At 43.6% G+C, this 26492-nt stretch overlaps 1 protein-coding gene and 1 long non-coding RNA gene across 8 annotated transcripts in view; one reads left to right on the top strand and one right to left on the bottom strand.

The window, feature by feature from the left end:
• Positions 1-8641: 8641 nt before the first annotated feature.
• Positions 8642-13623, top strand: LOC142769033 (uncharacterized). The gene is made up of 2 exons (XR_012885617.1): positions 8642-9396; positions 12267-13623. It is a non-coding gene; the product is annotated as an uncharacterized LOC142769033 (long non-coding RNA).
• Positions 10345-26492, bottom strand: part of LOC119165827 (coagulation factor X-activating enzyme heavy chain) — a 64126-nt gene continuing 47978 nt past the window's right edge. For 2 of the 7 annotated variants that reach the window (XM_075871828.1, XM_075871829.1), the window contains 3 exons: positions 25958-26087; positions 18711-18830; positions 10345-11216 (listed from right to left, as the gene is read on the bottom strand). In XM_075871828.1, the coding sequence (XP_075727943.1) occupies positions 11013-11216; positions 18711-18830; positions 25958-26087 (454 nt within the window). In that variant the 3' untranslated portion in view covers positions 10345-11012. Of the gene's footprint in view, positions 11217-12901; positions 13258-18710; positions 18831-25957; positions 26088-26492 lie in introns of those variants that run through there. The other 5 variants (XM_075871824.1, XM_075871823.1, XM_075871827.1 and 2 more) reach the window with 5 other exon arrangements.

Here is a 26492-nt window from a genome sequence, read left to right on the forward strand (position 1 = left end):
GGACGATGATAAACGGACATTTATGCACGTGTGAGTTTATCCAGATTCTTCGTTTTATCGCAAACCCGCAACTTCAATGTACCTGATTCCCTAAAACTCGTTATCAATTTGCCTTTCTCCCAGGTTTTCAAAGCTCCTGCACAAACGTCAGCTTGAAGAAACTACTACAACGATGGAAATATGACTTAACCGAACTCGCCTCAATAGACCTCCACCAACAACGATGTCTCATCGCCAAGGCCAAGAAAGCAGTGACGGCCATTGGGTTCCTGGAATGAGGAGGCCCCCCACCCGGGGTAGAAGTAGAACTTGCACAGATATATCCTTTGAAGTGTCTATTTCTCGTCTTCCATTTCCCACTTCTTAAATGTATTTTATTCAACCATGCTACGAACTTGTAACGAAGAACTGATATGCGTCTAGGGTAGCCAATCACCCGTTTTCTGATGCACGGCAACCCCACCACGGTGGTCTAGTGCTCCAGGTACTCCACTGCTGATCCGCAGACTACGAGATCGAATCCCGGCTGCATTTTCGATGGAGGCGAAAATGCTGTACGACCGTGTGCTCTGATCTGAGCGCATGCAGGTAGTCGAAATTTCAGGAACCTTCTCCTACGGCGTCTCTCATAATCATATGGTGGTTTCGAAATGTTAAACGGCACATATCAAAGAATAAATCAGCTGCACGGCAACCCCTGCCTCTGCGAAGTAAGCCTACTGTTTCATCGTTGCTGAATACGACAGGAGAAGTTAGACGTCTAGCTGTATAACCTTGAGTAGTGTCACGACTGCAATGGTAAATACTCGCACACCTAGAAACAATAGGGAGAATTGGTTCGTTGAGCATTTGAAAAAAATGTACGATAACGGACCACATTACGTACCGTCTCTTGGTGATAACGCGAGATGCAACGTTAAAGGGGCTATCCAACACTTTTCAGGACCAGATTTTTTGCATTTTTTACATCAATAAATTGAGATAGCAATTATATGAACATTCTTGGCTAGATTTTCTCGCTGGCGTTGGCGTCGCCATCACTCACCGTATATGTATACGTATCTATATATAGGAAAATGCAATAAAAATTCAGAAAAAAAGACTCTGACGCGCGGTGCCCGGTACCGTTAAGGGTGGACGGACGGACGAATGAACAGACAGACAGACAGACAGACAGACAGACGGACAGACAGACAGACGGACAGACAGACAGACGGACAGACAGACAGACAAATGGACGAACGAACGGAGGAACGGACGGGTGGACGAATGGACGGACGGACGCACGGACGGACGGACGGACAGACAGACAGACAGACAGACCAAAATTTCTTGTGTCGAAGTTCCCAAGAAAGACTATCGTCTTTAAAATTGAATAGTAATCCCTATTTTGATGAAATACTGCGATTACACTTAACGTTACACTTATCCAATCACAGGCCTGCGTCCTACGTCGTCATTTCCATTTGCAATAGTTCTGGCGAGCACTATAGAGTTTTCTGAACTTAACTAGAGGGGACTCTGGCGCCGCGATCTTTCAGCGAACATGGGAATAATTCAGGTGGTTAGGTACAACAGCTTAACATTCGGTGAATTTACTTTCGTGATAGAACAGCTCCAAGCCATACGAACACACACTGAACCAGAAGTACGAAGTAGACGGATTTAGCTAGCCTTCGTACTTGCGCGTGGCGAATCGCCCTTTTGGCTTCGATTATTGCAGTGTTTTGGTTTTGTTTCGAAGGAAAGAACGAACGCTTCGAACCTCGTGATCCGATTTGAAATGATAAGCCTAAAATATTCAGGTGGCGAAGTACAACCACTGAACATTCACAGATTTTTCTTTCGTGATAGAACAGCTCCAAGCTACACGAACACACACTGAACCAGAAGTACGAAGATTAGACAAATCCCTGTACTATCAATTATTTCCATGCTCGCTGAAGCGTCATGCGTTGCAGCTTCCATAGACACTAGCGCCAGACCGTTTTCTATATATTCCTAGGGGATAAATAGAAAACTTTATGGTAAGCGCTCCTGCGGGTGACGCAGTCAGCACCGATGTTTCCAAGCTTTAGAGGGCCTCTTTATTCCTTCGGATTAAGTGCACACGTAGCAACAGTTATTGTGGCTAGCTCATCTTTAGCAAGAGCCATGTATACAGCAAAGACGGTGCACGTGCCGCACTTTTTTTTTTGGCCTTCAGAGCAACAGAACAGCAGCTCGCTCTGGGCCTTTTTTCTCCCCTCTCTACTAATCTCTACTCTTTTTGGAGATACACTCAGACACGCACCTATGATTACAAGAAGTCCCGCTAATTCAGGGAAGATCGTGTGACAAGGCCCTTAAGGGGTATTTTCTTCAAATCAAACACTCTTTTCATGCACGCCACATGAATGTGCGGGCGGACTCGTTTGTACTTTGTTCCAAGCCCTCACATCCCTCCTTTGTTTTTCAAATGGTTATGTAGTTGAAACAGGATCAACTCGTAAATACGAAGACAGTCTTCGTGAATCACTGAAGTGATCTCACGCGCCTATACCATAAAGAACTATCAGAAAGACGCATTGACAACGAGCTGAACGGTAAAGTGTCAGAGGCGTTCACATTGTTGCCGCAGTTGTTTCATTGTTCGCTTGGCAACAAAAGGCCTATCCTCACAAAGTAAAAGAATGCAATTAATACCGACCGTATGCGTATCTATTCCGCACTTTCCCTCACTTCCCGTTTATACAACTCAAGTAGGGGTTTAAAAATATGTCTTTTTTTTCATACCCGCTGCGTATTTCCCATTTACTTGATACCTGGTTTATAAAGTTGTGTTAGTGTGCAAATCTATCAGAGTTGCTGATGTGTGCACCAAATTCCGCGTGTAAAAAAAGGCGTCACTATTTCGATTATTGCAACGTAAGTGCAGGCAGAAGAATGCTTGCTGCCACAAGCACGTGCATATTGGGCAAACATGCAATACTTATCAGCAGAATGACAATTCAATTGTTGCAATGTATTCGAAAAATGCGCGTTTGGTAGGTGCCGCAGAGGTAACACTCAGATCGACAGGCGAAAAGTACGTCAGGTGGTCGAAATTTTCGGAGCCCTCCACTACGGGATGTCTGCAAATTATACAGGCTAAATTGGCAAGTCATACCATGTAGATTAGAAGGAGACACGTAGAGGGTACCTGACGTCATATCTGAAAGTTTCTGGATTGACGCCCGGAGGTGGTAATATCATTTCTATGTGGCGAAGATAACATAGGCTAGTGTGTTTAGATTAGCTGCACGCCAGGGAACACCAGAGGGTCAGAACTGCCGAAGGATCCCGCTACAGCGTCTCTGGTATACGTACAATTGTTCGCCGGCGAAAGCTTTGCTAAAACTGCTGGTTCGATGAGTTGGTTCATGATTCGTATATCAGCTCAAAAAGACGAAACAATTAGGAAAGAAAACACAGACATACACAGTGCTCAACTCATAACTGACTTATTACTTCGAGTGCAAGGCTGGGTGGAGGCCGGAGTTGTAGTGAAGGGTCCAGCCTGTGCAGTCTTGTACGTCGTATGCTTGGTGTGTTCCACTCAGTCAGTGTGAGACTGCGGGCCAGTTGACGAATCTGCCTTGCCACGCCCACTCTTGAAAGCGGAATTGGAACGCTATTTGCTTCTTCATGTGTCGTGCGAGCAGCATGATCTGCAGAATCATTTGCGCGGATACCACAATGCCCAGGTAACCATTGAAAGACGATGTCATGGCCTTTTTGTATTTAGAGGGGTGAAGTCTCACGGTTTTGTAGGTAAACTGGTCGGGGCGTCCGCGTCGGAGAACTGACAGCAAGAACTGTAACGCTGGTTTTGAGTTAGAAAACATGGCCCATTTACTTGAGAGAAAGAGAGAGAATTCTTTATAGAAATGCAGAGAATTTAGCCGGCATGTAAAATTCGCTGACCCACTACTCTGCGTGGGGAAGGGGATTGAGGACTGAAAGTACAAATAAAAATAGAGAGAAAAAAATGACAAATTGTGAATATGGATGATAGGATAAAAAGAAATAAAGGAAAATGCTACTTCTTTGACCGTTGAATGAGGACGTGCGTTAATAGTTTTTTCGTGGTGTCAAGCTACAGCTACAGCTTGTCTAGCTGACCGATGCTGTCCAAGTACGCAAACAGAAGTTCCATAGCACGCCTTTGTAAAGTTAGGCAGGCTAAAGGTCCCACTACACAGTCAAGGGAGAAAGTTCTCTCGGTTATAGAACGCATGCAATGTTCATAAAGCGCACGCTCCTCAGCATACGCTCCACACTATAACAATATATGTTCCACAGATTCGATGGAGCCACAGTTGTTGCAATACGGACTCGCTGACTGACCGAAGCTGTATCGTAGGCTGTTACCATAGGCACTGTTTAGACGTAGACGATGGTATAGCGTTTCCAGAAGGCGAGGAATTTTGAATGAGAGTCTTGTTCTCAGATAGGGGCCGATTGAATGAAGGAAGGCATAATGATGTGTCGAAAGGTTCCAGCGTTTCTTATTTTTCTTCAATCACAAATGTTTTGGCCATCTGGGTTGCATCTAATTTAGTGAAATAGGTTCATCTGTAATTGTGGTGTCGAAGACCCTTGCGCGCTGCTTCATCTGCTTTTTCATTGGCGGAAATTCCACAGTGAGCTAGTATCCACTGAAATGTGGTAGAGTTCCCTTCAGTTACAGCCAGGTGATGTAGATATGTTATTTTGAACGAAATGGGGTGACAATTCGTTTTCTTTAGGAGTTTGAACAATATCTGTAGTGCTCCTTTGGAGTCGGTGAAAATTACCCATCGGTCTGGCGTTTGGCACAAGTTGTAGAGGGCAGCTTCTTTGATACCATGAAGTTCTGCTGCTGTCGAGGATGTCTTCCATTGCAGGCGACAGGATAGCATTTGTCTTGTAGAAGGGATATAAAGCCCATAGGCGGGAGTCTCCTGAGTGGTTGAGGAAGCAGTGCAAATGTGCGAGTGCTGAGCATAGTTCTCGGCTAAGACGAGGAGAGTAGTCTGCATCAGCCAGCGCAGCCTGTGACATTTGTCTCTTTGCCCCATTGATGCCAGGTACAACTTTTTTTATAGTTAGAGGCGAAAGTATCCGGGAAGGAAACGTTGCAGACATTAATTTTTGTAGCTGATTAACAGGAGAGAGTTGAAGCATTCGCACAGCTTGGACAAACAAAGAATGGCTGCGCGTTAGGTGAACTCGGTACAGGAAATGCTTTTTACCTTTTAATACATGGCGAAGATGTGTACGCATGGTTTCTTGGTTAGAGATGGCATCCAGTGGGAGACATCCTGCTTCCGCTACAGTTCCCAATGCTGATGAGCTCTTCGGGAGCCACAGACATATTCGTAGGCAGCTGTTGCGTGCGGCTTCTAAAATTTTTCCTATTTGCTGGGAATAATCGGTGAACCACCGCTAGACAATAGCGTAATTTTCCTTCAATGTATGCGTTCTGAAGCAGTACCATTGAGCTGCAGCTAGATCCCCAACGTGTTCCAGCTATGAACTTGAAGAGTTGAGTGGCTGCTATTTGAACTGGTTTCAGTGTGCTATTATGTTTTTTTCTTTTCCGTATTGTTGATTTTTGGGTACCGTTCTGTATTATTATTTTATTCTTCGCTGCAGAACTTTGTGATATGGAGTACCCGAGGCAATAGGCACCTCAACCTCTCCACAGCAAAACAGTTAAAACGGAACAGAACGGAACAGAACTTTTCTAGTTCGAAGTTTCTTCAGCTGAGGAGACCAGAAAAGATTTCTGTCGATGATGATTCCCAGGCATCTTTGAGACCGCACATAGGGCAGCGGCCGTCCACCGAGGAGTAGCGGACACTTGCTCATTTTCTTTTTCGTGAAAGCAATGTCTGTGCTCTTTTCTGGTGAAAGGTGCATGCCTCGGGACGCTGGATATGTGGAGATGTTCTGTAAAGCTTTTTGAAGTCACTGTTTGGTTAAGTAACGTGACCTTGAAGCGCTCCAGATGCAGATGTCATCAGCGTAAATTGTGATGTGTACTCCTCGAGGGAGTGATTTTGTTATGTGTACGAGGGTAAGGTTGAAAAGGAGCGGGCTGAGCACGGCACCCTGGGGTACACCCTTCTCTACTGTATAGAGCTGTGTGGGACCATTTGGAGTGCTCATATATATTTTCCGCTCTTCTAGATTGTTCTCAATCTATATGTATAGATTCCGTCCTAGGACAAGAACTTTTGTGGTTGCGAGAATGGCATGGAGAAAGACTGAATCAAAAGCTGCCTTGATGTCAAGGATTACGGCTGTCGGGATTCGTCCTGCTGAGAGGTCCTTTTCAAGGGAAGAGACAAGTGCGATGTCATTGTCGAAAGCCGACCTGCCTTGGCGGAACCCATTCATTTCTTGGGGAAACTCGTTGCGGCTTTCTAGGAACTAGATAAATCGTTTGTGAATCATTCGCTCCATGAGTTTGCCAACGCAACTCAGTAGGGCGACAGGCCAGAAAGAGGTGTGGCTTGTTGGCTGCTTACCAGGTTTCAAAATGGGCACTATTTTACCAGCTTCCACTCAGCGGGGACCACTGCAGACATCCACGAGGAATTATAATTTTCTAGAAGTCGTAGGCGGGACGCATGGGGTAGCTTTGCAATGGCTTCATAGGTTACTTCGTCATGGCCAGGGGATGTGCGCCTGTTTGACTTACCAATAGCAGTGTTCAGTTCCTGAATTGTAAAAGGTATGTCTAGCGCTAGAACTGCCACCCGTGAGTTGCCACGCTGGTTACCTGCAGATGCGGTACAAAGCGTTGAATTGGTTGATAGTAGTGCGCAATATCCTTCTGGGAGCTCTTTGAGAGATTTTCGTTCGTGCAGGGAGAGTGCGGCAAAAGGGTGAAGCTGCTGGAGTGGCATGCGCATGCCTCTAAAAAGCCGCCAAATTTCGGACAATGGTTGGCGAACATCTAGTGTTGAGCAAAAGTCACGCCATCATTGCCAGTTACGTTTATCTAGGTAGCGCCGAATATGACGCTTTGTCCGTCGACAGGCTTGGAGGTCTTCTAAACTCTTTGTGCGCAGAACTTTCCGTTCAGCTCACTTGAGAATAGCACACAGTCTTTCAAGCTCCTCATCATTTGATGGAAATCTGTCATTTTTAGTTGAAACGTGTGTGCATTCTTTTAGGCAACGAGCCATCGTAGCGAGTAATTGATCATCCTTTGTAGCGGCAGTGATTCCCTTTCCTGCTGTGTCTTTGTACGCATTCCAATATGTGGATCTCATGACGGTTCACTTTGATGTCATACTTACACCAATAGCTGATGCCATGATGCCCATTTACTTGGTCTTTCTTTAGAATTGATGAGCTCCAGTGCACTGCGCAGGGCCTCGAGTTCTGCCGTCGTGGACGTTGTCACATGTGAAGTCTTAAAACACCAAGTTACCGACGTGAAGCTTTGCTTCTCTGTTGCCTTTGACTGGGAGTTGCTTTCACAAAAGCTTTATCACGTTAATTGGAATCACTGACAGTGCGGCGTGCGATTTTTGCGTCACCGATGGAATTATCGAACACCTGCTGTGCCACTGTCCTCGATTTGCCTCAGACAGAAAAGTACTTGCCAGCGCGATGCGGCGACTGTATGATTGGCCTCTTTTTGTGCAAGTGCTATTACAGCAACGTCCACATCGCTCGACAGCCGACAAGGCAGTGAAAGTCCTGCTGTGCTTCCTGAGAAAGACAGGCTTGTGTGAACGCCTCTGAGATGTGTTGGAGTGGAGTTCTACACGCTGCAGTGAAGTTACTGTCAGTCTCTCCTTTTTTCTCTCTCATCCCTCTTTCTCATCTCCTTTCCTAATCCCCCAGTGTAGGGTAGCCAACCGGATGTCTTTCTGGTTAACCTCCCTGCCTTTTCCCTTTTGTTGCTTCCTCCTCCATGAATGCAAGGCCTGTTTGAAGGCACGCATCGAAGCAACAAAAATGCAGCAGTAGGAACAGAACGACGAAAAACCGTGTGACAAATGCTTGTCACTATTTCACTTCTTTCTCGTATCGGTGGCGTACATAGCAATTAAAGATTTCTTATCTGCGCTGTTACCTTTGGTTGATAGTCATTTACGGCGAACACTTGTCAAGTGGTACTCTATCGTTATTTTCATCGTGACATTTATCTGTTCCTTCGATGCGTGCCTTCAAAAAGGCCTTTCGTTCAAAGTAATAGATTTCTTGTAAGTTTAGCTCTGTGCGCGTGTGTTTCTTCCAAAATATGTAGTTTCTTTTTGCGTTGGTAAATCCATCGTAAGCAAGACTTGGGACAATAATATTCGTTCTCAGCAATTTTAGGCTAGGTTTATGTTGACTTAGACAAAATCTAACCACCTCAGTAGCTGTAATGTGGGGGTGTATTCAATGCGCTTGCTCAGACGAGACATGACGTTATAGAATCGACAGCAGACATTCACATATGCACCTTACATGCAGCGTTCTATATCTAATATAGAGGAGTTTAATCTGCTCAGATATTTTGCATAGATTATCCGCAAAACGCCAACGCAATAAAAGAGACACTGTTAGTGAAACCTGCATACACGCGGCAGAGACAGCGTGGTACGGACGGCACAGTGACACAGTTCAACCGACGCAGTGGTGCAACTCAGTGGTGGACAGGCATACCAGAACCTCCTCTTCAAAGGCAAATTCTTTGCTGGAAATACTTCCCACTGTTCGAGATGACATCCGGAGACTCAAACAGACTGAGCTTCCACCTGTCGTTGATGCATGCCGATGAACTGTATTCCCTGGAGGACGAAACTTCTCTTCCAATTCCGCACATCAGGGGAATGCCTCAGACAGAGGCCGTCACCAGTATTGTCAGACATATTGCCGCTATTCCAGTGTTGCAAGTTCGCCTTGAATGCATATGTAGGACATACTTGTGCCTTATGGAGAAAGGCGTCCTTGGTCCCTGGGTTGTATATCAACTCAGGGGGGCTGAAGTTCGAGCTGATGCAAATTTCGTGATCAGCTATTTAGAGAATCGTGATTTGAACCGCGGATTCGTTCACTCTATGGTCACAAGCTCAGGGTGCATTCACATGTGTGCATTGGTGCTTGAAAGTTACACTGCGAGTGCCGGTTTTCATGTCTACTGCTTCTGCTTGAGGCCGTTGTGGGGGTGTGTGGCAGTCTATGGACATCCTAAAGAATATTTCTTCGGATCAAGCCAACTTATCAACAAGATGCTTAGGAATAATCCTCAAGTCACCAGATGTGGCGTTTACGCGGAACTGGAGACGGTGCATCGGGTTGTCACCTGCCTCTTTATACATACCTGATGTCGCTTCGATCTGCCAACACAGCCACTTTGGGTACCGGCCAGTGAAGACGTGTTTAATTGTGAGTAAACATCTCGCTTAATATAATGTGAACATTGCTGTAGTCCCGTGGCGAAAAGGTGGCTAATAGAGCCCTCTTGTATGTTTCGTACAGCTCTTGTAGCTGTTTCAGTAGCTGTAAATACGGCACTAAGGTCTGCGCTAATGTCGGTCTTCAGTAGGTGTTCCTGCAGTGGTGTTTCTTGCACTTTATGTAGTTCTAGTGCCTCAAAATCTTGGGAAGGGCGTAGAATAGAATAACCCAGTCAATCATGGTGCAATACCGCTCTTGCTAAAGCTGTCGCGCTATCTCTTTTGCGACGGGTGTATCAGCCGAATATTTAAGAAACGTTTTTCACAATCTTAAAATATATGCTACAGCAATGCTTTGCGATTTCCGTAGTTATTGTTTGAAACCATGCTAATTTTATTTGACCTCGTTTTTAGCACCATTAGCCTTGTTTCAGACCTCCGTTGACCCCTGCTGACCACGCGACATGAGAGCGGATGAGTATAAAGCCCACAGCTTCTAGAAGAATTTGTGCTTAAAAGAAATGTGTGGTAGATACAAAATGTGACGTCTAGTCGTTTGTGGATGGATGGCGGCATGCGCTGAAGCGATTTCATGGTGCTGAGTTTGCTTCATTAGCACTGTGGTTTTGAAGCATTGAGGGGCTTCATAAACGCGTGATACTTTAAGAGGTAGTGAATCAAAATGCATTAGCGATGCATACCTGACGAGTCTCGGTGGTGAATTTATTTTTGCAATTGGCCACTGACGCCACGGTAGCAGATGAACATACACGCTGCTGGACGAGTTCTTAATGGTAGAGCGACATTTTATAGCGCTAATGAACGATAACGTAAGAGAAAGAAATACATGAAGACAAATTTATTAGAGGCAATGAAACTGTGGGGCCTGCATAATACTCCCGATGTGCAGACGCGTCATCAACTTTGAACAGGCTGCATGTGATGTATAAAGGCTACGGTCTAAGCAACGTGTGTACCGCGATATATACTAAATGGACGTTTGGCAAACGCAGACAATTCAATCTATTTCAATCGGAATGCCTCTGGTGTTCGCGTGTCATTTAATTTACTTCTGCGAAGGACCCTCACGTCACAGAATATTAAGTCCCAAGAGCAGGTTCTTCAATGCGCCGAAAGATGCACAGCTAAATCATTCTTCAAATTGTTCGCGTGTGCACTCATGCGGTCATTGACGCATCTGCTCGTTTGTCCTACGTAAGGTATCGCAGTTTTAAAATGTTGTGACTGTGTGTTATAGTTCATTTCTTTAACAAGTAACTATATCTCAGTATTACTGTCATCATTTCTGAATACAAAGATGGTATTTGCAAAGGCTTGTGCGTAGCACCTTGCTGCCTTACACATTCCTTCGGAAGGAAATCAAGGTATTGACAGCTGCCTTATGGTCTTGCAAGAATTTAAATGTGAGAAGACTTTTTAAATGCGATGAATGGTATGTGTCGTTTTATAGATTCAGAGATTGACCTTGTATTACAAGTTTTTAAAGTCAGCGGTGAAGAACTCGCCACGTAATTACCTCTAGAAATACGCTACATTTGTAGATTTCAGTGTAAAATTTTTTTCATGACCAGGTTTGCTTGTTTACTATACCGATATAGCAAAAACAACTTCTACTTTACGAGTCTGTCTACTCCATTCTAGTGAAGAGGCTGACAGCCACGTGGTGTCTCGAAGATTCACTTGGGAAGCATTTCGAGCCCAAAGTTTCGGGGTAGCTTCGCATATCAGTTTACCCGCCTTTCCAAAGCTGGCTACGCTTATCAGGTCGTTGCGCCTCCGGTGGAATCTCTGCAGCACAAAATAAAAGCAGGGGCGTTATGAAAAGAAGCTACAGTTCATTAGAAGGGAGTTTAACTGCCGGTACTTATTGCTTATCCACATAGTATGTACGATAAGCGATCATTCTAAAAAGGTGATCCACAGGAGGGTTGCACCTTTGTATTTCCCGCACCAATCAAACTAGAACAAATGTGGCACAAATTTATCGGCGTCTTCAAGACTGGCTACAGTGTTAAGCAAAGCGACTCGGCGTTAGACTGATTGATTGATTGATATGTGGGGTTTAACGTCCCAAAACCACCATATGATTATGAGAGACGCCGTAGTGGAGGGCTCCGGAAATTTTGACCACCTGGGGTTCTTTAACGTGCACCCAAATCTGAGTACACGGGCCTACAACATTTCCGCCTCCATCAGAAATGCAGCCGCCACAGCCGGGATTCGAACCCGCGACCAGCGGGTCAGCAGCCGAGTACCTTAGCCACTAGACCACCGTGGCGGGGCTCGGCGTTAGACTGGTGGTGTTTACAGACTACCTCTAAAGTGTGTTAAATACTACGTATAAGACCAAGATGCCTAGACAATCGTATTAAAAAACACGTTAACAATTTAAAGAAAGATTTCACACTCATCGAAGAACCTGCTTTTGTTAGCCGGATTTTACGATGCGAGGATCCTTCACAGAGATGAAGATCAAATGGTACGTGAATTTCAAGTAGCCTTCAATATAAAAGAGAAAATTATGATCGTGTGGTTGAAACGTGCGCTTCACTGTATAGCTAAGAACACATATTATTTCAATATTTCATTCAATATGTCCCTCTGGTGTGTCATATTTTAACGATGCTTTTGCGCCTAGGAAGTAGCATACCTGTGTCACACTTTTCTTCATTATAATAATGTTTGAGTTAGCACCAGTCCCGTCGACATGCCTTTGTTTTTTTTTCAGCAAAGGTGTGAAGTACACCGTAGGTATTAAGCACATTGGTATAGTATTTTCGTCCGAGTGGCAGCAATGGAGTCTTTATCTCTATTTCCTTCATTTCTTTCTTTTTCCAGCATCAAGAGGAAGTCTCGAGAGGAAGAACAAAGAACTCACTGGAATGGTCAGAACTACGACGATGCTCTTCCAAGACAAAGTTGTCCCCACCATGATGCCGGACCGAATCAAACTTGTACTTATGGTAGCCTTGTGACCCACTATCCCAATAATATGTCCACGTTTCCCCTAAACTATTAAAAATCATCTTGATTTGGTAAGTGAAAGTGAACGTTTGGCAGATCATTCGCAAACTGATCTTCGTTTATTCGATGTGTTCTGTATAGCTGCATGACGCGGCGGAACTTTCACAACTTGTGCAACCGTCTGCGTTGACTGATTCTGGCAACTATAAGAAGTGATTACAGCTTGTTCACCAGGTATATTGCAAAGAGGCACTTCATCAACTGTTGTACACTATAGAGCACAATAGGCGGTGCTTATATTACGAAGTCTCTTGCTATGGCACGCATAGCAAATATATTGAGCCCTTAGCTGGTTTGCTTCACTGTCTTTATTTTCTACACTGCTGGCTTGTCAAATGCATAAATCTATAGGCTTAATTGTAGACAGCACGCATACTTGAATGACGTCTTGTCATATAACTTACTCTGAATGAAGTTGAACATCTGTTCTTCAAAGCATGAATTCTTAGTTGACACGGTTGGCAAGTTCTTTATTTTCTCTGGTTTCAATATAATCGCAAGATAATTGTTGCTGGCACATGCCCTCTTACTTTTTCAAATTGTTAATTTATTGTATCGCCTTATGTCTTTCACCATGTTTTTCATAATTATTCATTCATATGGTTCCTTAAGAAATGAGAAGATATTGCGATTTTGAAGACTGCGAGTACGAAATTGTGTATTCATTAAAGAGTGTGACTAGAGGTGGTGAATGCTGTCTGTTTATAATGGCATGATTTTTTTACTTTTCTTACAAAAATTAATACTGAACGCTATTTTCAGTGCTTGCGGCTTCGTCTTGCGTGCAGTACCCATTTTTGCATTTCTGAAATGAAATATGTTACGTATATTTAATCACATAAGGCAAAGTGCAATCTCTTATTTACCACACAATTGAAGGATTCAAGTTTTACAACTGAATTTCGGTAACTTTGTTCTGAAATTTTTCTTGCTTGTGATTGCAGCTTGCTAACAGCGGCTGTTGTTATACGAAGCACATGTCACTTACTGAAACTAATGACTCGTAGAAATATGTAAAGCCACCCATTGCTTTAACCTCACAGCTCGCACGAAGACCGTCGAAGTCACCGCTGCACTACGTACGATGCAGCACGTGGCAGTGGCAGTGGCCAGTTTTTGTGTCCCAGTGTCGTATCATGAAACTAGATTACAAAAAACCGTTTCATTGACATGTTCTGTGTGAGCCTACCTGTCTTCACCTTTTTTGAAACTTAACTATGTCGCCTGGCAAATATACTCAGAAATAACTGCCACTCGTCATGCACGACTGTACGACGAGAGGTGAAGTCGACGAGACTACGAGCGCGCGCGCGACGAGCAGTTCTGTGTGGCTGTCGTCTGCTAGGCCACTTCGCTAACTAGGTAACGCCCTCACTTTTGTTTGTTTGTTCGTTGCCAGTGAACACTGGTACATACCCACTCTGGAAGACTGTTCAAGAAAGCTTGCAATATCCTGTATGTGAACGTTATGTAATTATTGTCACCTTATTACTTAAATGAACAAAAAATAAATACCGATCCATCTTTTAAAAGCAAAATAATAATAACAAATAAAAAAATGAATCAATAAAAGAAAATTAAACCTGATACTTTATCTAAAGACTGAAACTTCTGAGTTGACCAGACAGTTGAGTTTACCCGAACCGATCAAAATCGAATGTGTGTCCTACATTGATTCACATTACCACTTATATCGCAAATATTCGTCAAAAATATAATAACGCAGACGTTATATTGACATGCGTTTAGACTCTTGAAGGCGCTGAAACGCATAAAAATATTTGTAGTTATACTTAAACCTGCTGTGGAAAACGTAATACCTAGAAGTCCTTTCCTAACTAATGATTGTCCTATATAATGAAATAATGCTCTATGCTTTCTTCTTTGGGCCCATTCTTCACAGAATGGGCACAGGGGAGATATTGCCAGACCAGCTCTTTGTAAAAAAAAGTTTACTGGGAGGACATGACATCAAAAATCAATTAAAAAAACTCCCAACCTTCTACATTGACTCCACTGAGGTTTCTAGGGATATTTGAGGTGCTTATAGTCTGTCCATTTAGAAATACTCTCTGTCATATCTGTAAAAATAGCTTATTTTATATATCTGATTGACACAATGTATTCTATTTCTGGGATTACCGAAATCATTTGACCATAAAGTGAAGCTCGGGCTAACGAATCAGCCAGTTCATTTACCTGTATGCCACAGTGGCCTGAGACACATACTTGCTTCAGACGTTTCAGTTTAGGTCACACTAATGTGCGCAGTGTCAATATGGTTCTTGATTTTTCTGAAGATGTGAGAGCTGTATTCACCGAAAGAGAATCTGTAATGTTGACGGCACTGACTTCGTTTGAAGGCAGTTTTCGAAGCGCCAAAACATTAGCGAAGAGCTCAGCTTCGAAAATTGAATTGAAGCCTAACAGCCTCACTAAGAATGGCCAGCCGTGGTAATAAGAGACATTTTCTTCTTGCTCTTGTTTATCCTCTACTATAACTGATACCCACTTTGAGCTCCGTTATTGCCATCCTCTTTCTTCTTTTTTTGTCGAAACGCTGCCATCAAGTTACAAAGGAAAAGCCAAGTGTCCGCGCTTGAGGTAGGTTGCATATCAGGCAGAACCACTGAATAATCTACGTGCGTATAAAAATTGCTTCCTGTAGTACACAGCGCAGCTTCTTGGGCGAAAATATCAGACGGAGTAAAGATATCAGCTCCTGAAACACAGAAGCATGAAAAAAAAGAACAACCACATAATGTTGATTGAAATGCAGGTAGGATTGGGTCGTTTTCGCGTAAGAGCCTGGCCGGAGAAAAGTGTACGGAAATGTTCCCTGCCTACATGCGTGTTCTCGTGCTGTGTTTCACCATGCGGTGCTTATCGACCAGGCATTGGAGGTTTGCGCTTCCGAGTTAAAAAAAATGACTACTTGCCCACTGTAGTACATTGCACTGTTTCCTTCCTTGTGAACACTCAAGGCGAGAGCTCTGCCTAATTGTGTTTTGTTCCCGTTTACTTCAATGAAAATAAAGCCTCGGATAAGTGTGGCCTTAGAATGCCAGAGAACACGTAAGCAGAAAAAATTAACTGTAAAAAAAAGCCACATGTGGTCGCTGTCTGCAGCCACAGCTGTGTTCTCTGTTATGCGCCCTGAGAAATTGATAGCGAAACTGTTTGTGCCGGAGGTACAGGGCTGCCCAGCGTGTGCAGCGAAACTTTCCCGAGCGATGACGTCAATACGTTTGGGTTACCAATGGTCCCGGCTTTAACGAGACTGTCCCGGCTTTTCATAAAGCATCCCGAGACCCACGCCGTTATTGTGAGGAAACCTATTTCAGCCAGACCTATTCCGCACCTTCCCGTTTATGTGATCCAATGCGCACCCAGCAACGTGCACCGAGCCACTTAGCATCAAGATCGCATAAAATACACGCACGAAGTAATGCCGCGATGTCTAGCGCTGGCTGCAAGGGGCTTCAACCACTTCAGCAGAAGTAGCGCGTAATGTGTCACAAGTAGTAAGAGCTGGAAGTTCCTGTTGCTCTAGAATGTGCTAGCAAAGGATATATCCAGCAAGTGCAGGTGCGGCAAGCAATTTATAGCCAGCGTATTTACCACTTCAATATGGCACAACAACAAAGAAACAACGGATTTCACTGGAAGGTGCCGTAGCAAAGAAAACCGATTTCGCTGGCTCCCAAGTTTAGAGTACGCCCCCCCTCCCCCCCCTCCTTCCCCTCCTGACTATCTCCTTTGAAGGGTTGGTAACCCTACACCATGTGTCGCCTAGCAACGCATGTGAGGAAGGAAAGGTGGAGCGGAGATGAAGTTCAGTGGAGATAAGGAGAAGAAGAAAGCCACATTTCCGCCAAGGATGAAGGAATCGATGTAATAGTGAAAAATTAGAATGTCACACGAAGATCTAAAAGCAGCTCGACACTTGCAGCTTCCCGCTGAAGCACAAAAAGGACATCCAGGTGTATAAAGGACAAGCATAAACTAACAACTAGCTAGCCTGTGGTAGAAGAGGCAATCGTGCCTACCACCGACGACTAACAAGCGGCATACGTAGACGCTTCTATAGATGACTGCGTTATGCACGCCAGCCTCGTATGCGCCATGATACCTGAAAGAAGGCATACATGCTCCTATGTTACAGAGGCACCATTCTCATCAGTGTTGTCACTATACGAGCCGGCTTAACCTTACCCAAAGTGGATTGCTTTTCACCCTATAGAACGCCCATATACGTAGTTCGAGAACTGTGAAAAGTGACCAGCTCTCTCATATAGCTTCTTATGTAACGCAACGTATTCACTCGTGCGCCTGTCCTGTCAGCGTACTGTGGACTCGTGCGTCTCCGCTGGCCCAGCTGGACACAGATGCCGTTTGCCACCCAACGGAAGTTCAACACATGCGGCCTCTACATCGTTTGTTCCCAAAATACAGCCTGATCCTGTCCAAAAAAAAAAAAAAAACCTCTGGTACTCCATGCGTGCAATCATTCCACCACGTTAATCGGACCTACCCAGTGACTGAAAGCGCCGAGAGGAGGTTGCGCTCAAGACCTCGTACTGGGAATCTGTTCGGGCCTTCACAGGGTTTGCACCCGCAACCTGCGCAGCCTTGACTACCACTCCAGTTGGCCACCTCTCTTAGTGCACTGGACACAACGTCCTCTGCATAGAATGTTCCTGGCCTTTACACAGAAAACTGAACTCTTCCTCATTAGGTTATTCCTTAGGGCACATTTGCAAAAATAAAAAATAAAAAATGGTTGATCTCTCTATCCAAGCAATCAGTGAAATACTAAAGTGAAATGGTTCTTTACAGACGTAGTTTGATGTCTGCCCTACATTGATATAATGAAGCTTATACAATGTTGGTTGGTGTTTGGCAGCTAAAGCACTGTTCAACGTAAATTCATCCTCATTGACACTAAGTGACGCATTTAGATCCCGACGACTAACGTCCGTGATTAGTGTATATATATTTTTTGCGAAAAAGACTTGCGTATAAGGCCTAATATTCTTGCGGGTATGTTTGTTAAATGTGTACAGTTAGGCCAGTGTTGTGTATGAAGTGAAGTAGTGTCTTGTGGAATGGTTAAACATGACCTTGTGGTCATGGATGCCTGTGGCGTAGCTGTACTGAATAGTGAGAGCTGAATCAAAGAAAGCAGTGTGAGAACCAGAGCAGCGTGACTGATTGTGCGCCAAACTACTTCGGCTCAGGTCGAGTATTTGAACACTGCTGCCCGATTACAGAGAATCATTGAACGCCACTTCCTAATTAGAAGCACAATGCACGTTGTGTCTTCACTGTTGGCCGGCTACAGTTTTCCTTGGGGGGAGTGTTACCAGGAATGCGGATTTACTTCACGGAGTAGGCACACTGCTGACAGAATTACACTTTTCCTCTTGCAAACGCACTGAGTAGGACAGGTGCTTTGAATGACGCGTTGAAGGAGCTAATCGCTAATGTTAATGATGCATTATTACCCGTAACGCTGTGAGAGGGTAGTGGTAAATAGGAATGACGTGTTGTTAAAGCCGGCAAACTCTGATACTGTGGCGCTGTGGATATCGTGCCCGACCAATGTCGTCGCCGACCGAGAAGCCGTGAGTATGACTACCGTTGACGGAACTTTTTCGTTGTCTTCTGATCGTGCGAAATTTTTCGACGTCATAACTGTGATGGAAGTGCGTTACTAAAGTATCAGTGAACCTAATCATAAAACACTAGTGTTAAAAGAAAGCGATAAAGCAAAACATAAAAGAAAGAGAGCATAGCATAGCCAGGGAAGGACAGCGAGGGGCAGGAAAACTAAGCGAGGGTGACGAGGAAAGGGGGGAGAGTGGGGAGTATAAAACGGTCAATATGCTACGGTACAGCAAAGAGAAGAGACAGGAATTGAGGCGGAGTAGGAAAGAAAGAGGAATGAGGATAAATAGCATATACAGAATAGAAGAGATAAGTATGAATGGAAGGGCAAATGGGGAGGATAGTGAGGTGGAGTGATGTGAAGTAGAAGAGTAGAAAAATAAGAAATGGAGAGGGTAAAGAATGTCATAGCTGTGTCTACTACGGTATAAAATGTAGCTAAGAAATGGAAGTTATGGTGAAGAGCAGAAAAAAACTCCGTGTAGACCATCAGTTCCACTCTTTCAGTTCTACACACCAGTAGTGTGTTGCTGAGGATATTGTATTTGCACATGAATTAACCAGATAACATAACTTGCTTGTTATTACCTGTGAGGTATCAAATTTATTGCAGATTGTCCCATTTTCTTCATTTACCCAGGTCTCTCTTGTCGCAGTGTTTGTTTCAGAGTTCACAAACAGACAGGAAAACTTGCAGTTGTTATACCACTGCACAAAGAAAGAAAAATTGGTTGCATCATCTCGTCGGCTGATACAACCTACACCATATGTATGCCAAATTTGTTCAACTGCAATTTTGATATTTTTGTCTGGTGTTGCAAAATATGGGCATATGTAGTAGTTGAGCTAAATTGACAAAAGGTTTCTTATAAGCACATGTTATCAGATGACCCATGTGATAGAACTAATCTTGAAGTTTTATAGTTGACTTCACCAAGTTGACAGTGACAATAATTTATGCGGCAGTGTTCGTGGCTCCAGCTCACTGAACGTCAAAGGACTTTCTACCAAAGCTCACTCAATGGCCTTTTATAAATGAACGATTCGTAATGTCAAGTAAAAGCACTATTTCGTGCAAAGAATCTCTTGCACCAGGCACATATATAGAGAACCGTGGAAAATATTAGAATATGTAAATATGACACCATCGCAGGGATGCCTGAAAAGTCGCCGTATAAATCTCTAAAACATGAGCACCACAAAAGTACTTTATTGACTAAACACGCGTGAAGAAGTATAATGGTAGGAATTACTATAGGCTGAAATATACGATAAAATATAAGCCAGTGTCGTTAAACTGCAAGTTAAATTTAATGCCTCAATGGAACAACTATTCAAGGACAAGGAGTTGCATCTTCCAATGATATTGCTACATGCATGTTACCATTGTGTGGGACGATGCGTGTGTGTGCCTGACGAAGAAGACGAAGTGTGGTCTCCGCTCGGTCGCTGGACAACCGGTCACACCACTGCTACTGGTTTGAAATATATATTATTCTCAGCCCAATTCACTTGTGCCACCGTCATCCCATCGTGACACCTCAACATCACTTACAAACTTTATCACGTGAGCACTTCGACTGGTTCGGAAATTGTTGCCTTGCAAGGTGCCATCGATTATATGAAGCAGCGACCGGCCAGTCGATGGGCAGTATTCCGCGACTCCAAGGCGGCTCTACAATGTCTTTCGTCGGCACTTCGTCGCGCGTCGTACGAACAACCGGTGTGGGGAATCAGATAAATGCTTCACTACGCGACCGAACGAGTACACATCGTTCCGTTCCAGAGGATACCAAGTCATTGCGGTATCTCCGGCAACGGCCTCGCCAATAAAGCGGCCAGAAATGCACACGTGTAAACAGACCCTGTTTCCGCACCTTTATCTAGAATTGAAGCGGCTACATACCTAAGTAGGCTGGCACAGAACATGACACTGCAGAAGTGGCAGGCATCACAGTTCGCACATCACGACCGTATTTTCTCGACCCATCTCTACGACGGCGGCTACCCACTGATCTTTCCAGGGAAGAAGGTACAGTGTTGTGCCGTCTGCGTCTGAGCGTAGCCTTCATGAATGCCTACTCATTTAAGACAGAGATGGCCGACAGCGCGGAGTGCAACGAATGCGCTGTCGATAAGACTATTGAACACCTCTTACGTTACTGCCCGGCATACATAAACGAGAGGCTTCACCTGCACAGTGTTCTAAATCAGCTGGACAGAAGTGATTTCATGGTGGAGAAAGTATTGAGACCATGGCACTGCTTATCCCAATTTCAAAAGGCAATGAAAATGCTGTTGCGTTTTCTTAAAGACACCTGCCTCTTTCATCGTTTGTGATGTGAAAGTGTTACGCGTCGGCCAAGTCAGTGACTTTTTTCTCCTCCTCTATAACTTTCCTTCTTCTTCTCCCCTTCCCAAATTCAGGGTAGCCTACCGAAGCTCAGCCCTGGTCAACCTCCCCGCCTTTCTTCCTACTTTCTCTCTCTCTCTCTCACCCTCGTCGACCCGGCGTTTCTTCCGTAACAATATTAGAGCAGCTACAACCTCTCATCAGAGAGTCTTAGTAAAAGACCTTTCCCGTGAACTAGTTAGGTATGAACCTATCAGTAATAATTGCGCCGAATAACCATGAAGTATTTAGAACTATAGCCGCCAAACGAGCACACACGACACCCCGACTTGGTTTGTTGTGTTCAGACAAATTTTGAGCTTTGAAAAGAGAGTTTGCAAGTAGGCTGTTGTCACGATGCAGTTGTTACTAAACAGACACTACAATCATAACTTTAGGATCTCTTCGAAGGCTGGTATTTTTACTCAAACTAGCTCTCTGAACTCAAATATTCCATGTCTTGTCATTGGAGACCACCCATGCCTTGAATATTGCTTGTACATTATGCAGTAAAATATTCCGGCTCAATGTCAGCTCCGAGCAATGTTGCTTGTATTAGTAGCATGGCAACCTACTGCACATCATGTATTAAACCTGTGAAAATTAAGGGATGCCTCCCTTAAAATACAAGCACCTCTTCAACATACACTATAAAGTGGTGCCGCGTCGTAATAAAGTAATAACAAGTAATTTAGCATCATGCGTGATGTGTTGTGCTGCGTTTTGTGGATGACAGTGCTCTTTTGCTGAGAATGAATGTAAAAATGCTCATTGGATGCATGAAAAGCAATTGAAAATGTTTTCATTCAACATCTTCTCTTACGAATTTCTGTCCTTCTTGAATACCTCGCCCTGAAGCTGTGCACCCTTTTCTAGAGTGGAAAGCTTCAACTATTGGAGCGATCGTCATTTTGACTCGGCCTCATTCCTGCACAATATCTCGAAGCATCGTTGCATGATGTCGCGTTTTTGTGATGTGAAATTTGATGTAGCTTGTCATTTTTCGTGAAATTTGATGTAGCTCTTCATTCTTTCTGAACTCCTTTCTAATACTAGCTTCGGTGTTACATGCCAAACGGAGATGAGGTATGCCCTAGTTGAGTACTGCGGAATAATCTTGACTGCCACACAATATTTAATTTCAATCGCAATCTAAGCACACGGGTGTTCTTGGTGTATCGAGACTAACAAAGTGCAACCGCTGTATCTTGGAATTTAATGCGCACCCTTGAGCTCAGCGACATAATATCTTACGCGCTAAGGTAACACCATGTTCGCAAGTCTTTTAGGTCAAAGTACTTCAGTGAAGTTGATCCTGGTCATGCAAAATAGTGGAGCAAACCTAAGCGCCGCTATTATTGAATCGAGGTGTTTTTACCACTTGCTGTATACCTGAAACCTAGTGTGGAAGAGTACCTTCCTGAGCTGGTATGTTGGTGTTAATAACCTATCCACACAAAAGCATCCGCATTCACGCACTGCTATGGACGCACTAGAAGTCATCCAAAGTTTATTGGCTTGCGTTGCTATTGCCGATTCCTCCCGTACTTCCAGTATCACATTAATACAATCTTTTCCAGGCCAGCCCGTGCCTTTTTGACGAAATATATTCAGTATTCCTATACTAAAAAAATGGCCGTTCACCTAAAACGCAATTCAGACAAGCAAGTAGCTTTCAACTGTGTCGGCATTGCTTTTCGAGGCCTACAGCGAGTTTAGTTCATTTTCATTTATGACAGAAAGAGATGTGCGGTCTGGAACACACTTGTTCTTCATCGTGATGAGGGTCCTCGTTATCATTACTGCGATCACGGACACCTAAAACAACAGACAAACACATCAGTCGCCATCATCGTCATGGCGTATTGTGGGTACCCTGCATCGTCATCAGTGTGATCGTCACCGTGAGCATGGACGACGCACAACGGACAAGCACATCTGAGTCAGCATCATCGTCATGGCGTATAGTGGGTACCTTGCGTCGTCATCAGCGTGACTGCCACTGTGAGCACGAACAATGCACAACAACATACAAGCATATCATAGTCACCTTCATCAGGGTGTATAGTGGGTACCCTGCATTGTTATCAGCGTGATGGTCACTGTGAAGACGGACAACACACAACAACAGGCAAGTGTACACCAAGGCTTCTTTCCTAATAAATAAATTGGAGGTCTTCACCTCTCATTTCAAAGTAGAATGATTTAGCGTTTGTGCTGCCTTCACATCGCCTTCTAATTCCCTCGCCACACTTCGCTTCCCAAAGAACGACACTTCTTCCTTTCAGAGGAAAGGAAATGCTATGCGCGCTATATCCACCAGTGTAAACAGTCCAAAAGTGCCCTTTCCTACACATGTTGCGAATAACTCAAGATAGCCTCATTCGCGATTTCATGACACAGTGAAGCAATCACTACGTGTCTGAAAGGTAATATGTGCACCTATGTAGCTGTATGCTGTTTTGATGCTGTTGCTGATGATGACGACAATAAATTATGGCTGAGTGTTCAATAACCGCTAAAAAGCTTTAAACCACTGAACATTTTGGTAATTAACAAAAAGGGGAGCCTACAGTGCACACGCTCCTTCAACCCGAAAATGTGTCTGTTAACGTGGCTTCGCATGGTATAGAGTTTAAGGCTGCTTTTCTCGAGGCAGTTACAGCCTTTAGCGTGATTTGTGCTGAAAAACTACACTGCCGCATATAATGCTTAGGTTCGATTCAAGCCCTCCGCTTCACTTTTATTTTTGTACACATTGGTAATTTTCGCGCATGGACGAAGACATTGACAGCGCACTGTGAGCTACATGGCTTCTTTTACACTATTCCGTTGAAAACATTTATACATACAGACATTTAAAACGGGTCATCACAGACAGAATACATTACAGGCATATATAACGGGTCATTGCACTATAGTCTTAAAAGCATCCAAAGCACATATATCTCTACAAATTTCTATGCCAGGCTTTTCAAGAATTGTGACCGAAATTCTCAAAATTCATGGGATAAGCCATATTTGCTCGACGCCTTCAGATTTATTTCTTCTAGTGTGGCAGGCAGGCTTAGACGCCAAAGGATATCATTTGCGACATTAATTACGAAAGTTCAACAAACGTTTTAACAACTAGAGCTAGGCAATTATGTCAAATAACCGCAGCAATGAGATATAAGAAAAGTGGTCACAAGTAATCTTTGTGGTGAGATGAACTTTAAGAAAATTCAATAGTTAAACCAAGCCGATGAGCGCAACAAGTAGAAGGCGTGAACGACTTCACTGGTCAAGACAGTTACTACAGAGATGAAGCTCCGTTGTGGCCGTTAACGTAGGTGTGCCATGAGGACTATAATCACTATAGTTTCAAAAGCTGCAGAACGAAATTGGTTGATGGTTGATAACATGGAGCTTACTCATTCCGGCCATCTCAAAAAAAAAGCGCAGTAGCGCTCTTTCGCGCTCAAGTTTCACTTACACCGCTGATTTTTGTTGAATGGCGTTATTTCGTAATTATTACTGAAGCCAACGTTTTCGGAAATCTCAAAGCAGCAATAGTTTTTCCGCGCAAAGGACACAATTTTTCATATAGCACAGAAATGCATAACTCCACTAAATCAAAAATTTATGCATACATTTTCTTCTTTATTGTCTAAAATGATACTGTAGCCATATTAGGTACGGTATGTCGCCTCTTTTGAGAGCAATACTTTTTTCACAAAAAAGCGAACCTCACTTTCTAATATATTAGGAATATAAAGATATTCAGAATTTTTCAGCAGAAAAACGAAGCCGCCATCAGCTTCTCTTCAAAAGTTGTGCTGGTTTTTAACACTACCAGTACACCTCGCTGCAACCAAAAGTGATATTTTGTGAAAAAAAAAAAAAAACATTTTATTCAGTAAACCAAAGTATACTTGTGCCCAAATTCGTCGGATAGATTTAAATTTGTTGGAGCAAATTAGGCTAAAGAGAACTATGCTAAAGCTCAATTTTGCTAAATGTGAGTAATGGTAATTGCGGCCATTCTTTATTCAAATTGCACAAATTTGCCCGCGTTGAGAGCGTTCAAAGTGACACGATGTTTACACTGCACTGACGTGCGGTCCTACCATTCTGAGAGATACGTTTTTCGTGATTTGAATGCCCTAGAATGATGTCCTACCAAAAATAACTACATATGGCTATGTTCCAAGTTAAACAAAGGCTGAAACGACCAGTGTAACAAGTTGGTGTACCTAAAATACCATGTAATAGTTGTTGTGCCTGCGGAGACCAGCCACCTTGCGGATTTGCGCAGACCTTGTTTGTACTGTCTATGTGCTTCGCGTTGTCGATGAATTCGCCATCGCACTACCTATTGCTAGCTTCCTTGTTAGCTCAAATCATAGAGCGACCAATCCCTTAAAGGCGTTGGTTCCGGGTTCGATCCTCGGACCAGGATGAATTCTTCGGACAACTAAGAAGCTTTTCTTTCTGATAAAGCCTTCTTTCTGAGAACAAAAAAAATCGCAGCATATCCACAGATTCAAAGATGATGAGTGGGGCCAAGTGTCTGTCTACCAATTAGTCCATATGTCCATCCGTCCGTCCATGCATTCGATAGCATTTGAAAATGCAGACGGCGCGTGGGTAACAACGACGAAACGCGAGCTAAGGAAGCCGAGCGCAAGCGCCTTCAACGGACCCGCCGCTATGATTCGTTCATGCCCACCAATTATCCGCCACGTACGGCGAGTATCCAGAAGACTGCGAGAGGCATTTGTTCTCCACGCACTCAAACAAAGCGTGCGCAGCGGACAATATGAGAGTAGTGGCACTTCGGATAGTAGCAGAAGAGTAACTCCATCTAAAAAATTAGATGAGAAATTGTCATTAATTTCTTTTTCCCTTTTTTCTTGTTTTATATTCTCTGGGTTACGCGTGACCAGTGACAAGGTTAGACAAGAGGAGCTTCGCTCCTAAAAGCTTTTGTCTGAGAAAAGCACGCAGCAACAAAGAAATTCATATGGATTTCCTTGTAGCCTCGTGCCACAATCGGGGTGGTTGTCTAAATTCTCTTTCGTATCGATAATACTGACGAAAAATGCGAACATTCTTATCAATCTGCAGCCTTAACATTCAGCGACATACCTGGCAAGTGAATATTATTTTACATCAAGTGGTCGGATATTATGTCCATTCACATGACGAGCTCAGTTTGGGTAATTTACATAATAATGTTGAGATTAGTTGCCCTTTTTTGCCTGAAAATGTGGCAGCATACCTAAAGACGCTTGCGGCTATGAAAGAAGTAATTTTGAAGGCTTCGAGGAAACACTTCATTTCTGTGAGTATTGCGAATTTAGGACGCATTTCTTCAAACACCCGGCACACTGGTAGTACAATGACCGCATGCTTTAGAATTATACCAACTTTCCGTGCTTTTTCAAATCAGTTTTCTCACCTCCCTTACGTAGTACGCCTCTTCCTCTCGCTTCATTTCTTCACACTTTTCTTTTCTTCTTTTTTCCACTACTGGATCTACTACTCGCCCAGACGACGGTTTATCAAACAAACACCCAGCTTGAGCACTCCTGTGTCAAGATATGAATTTTTAAATGCCAGAGGTGGGATTTAGCTCAAATGCAGAATAATGCAGATTATTGAAACATTATTTTTTCATGAATACAAAGGAATGAGAGCTGCTTCATCAAAAACAAATAATTTGTATTACAAAGTTGACAGAGTGTAAAATACCAATATTAGGGTACCTAATCTTAAAGTGCGAAGTGGCTTCAACAAAACAACTGAAGATCTCATAAAAAACAATATTTATTGCTTTCGAAGATAATAAGTCAATTTTAAGTATGCTTTCTTTATATGTATAGATTTTCATAAACGATGCTTCTTGAGTGTTTGTCTTCATTTTTACAGTGCGAATTCAAATGTTTGCCTCAATTGAACCTCTCTCTGTACCGCACGTTGCTGCCATTGTGTCG

This window comes from Rhipicephalus microplus, chromosome 8 (genome assembly GCF_043290135.1).
Source record: "Rhipicephalus microplus isolate Deutch F79 chromosome 8, USDA_Rmic, whole genome shotgun sequence".
Taxonomy (NCBI): domain Eukaryota; kingdom Metazoa; phylum Arthropoda; class Arachnida; order Ixodida; family Ixodidae; genus Rhipicephalus; species Rhipicephalus microplus.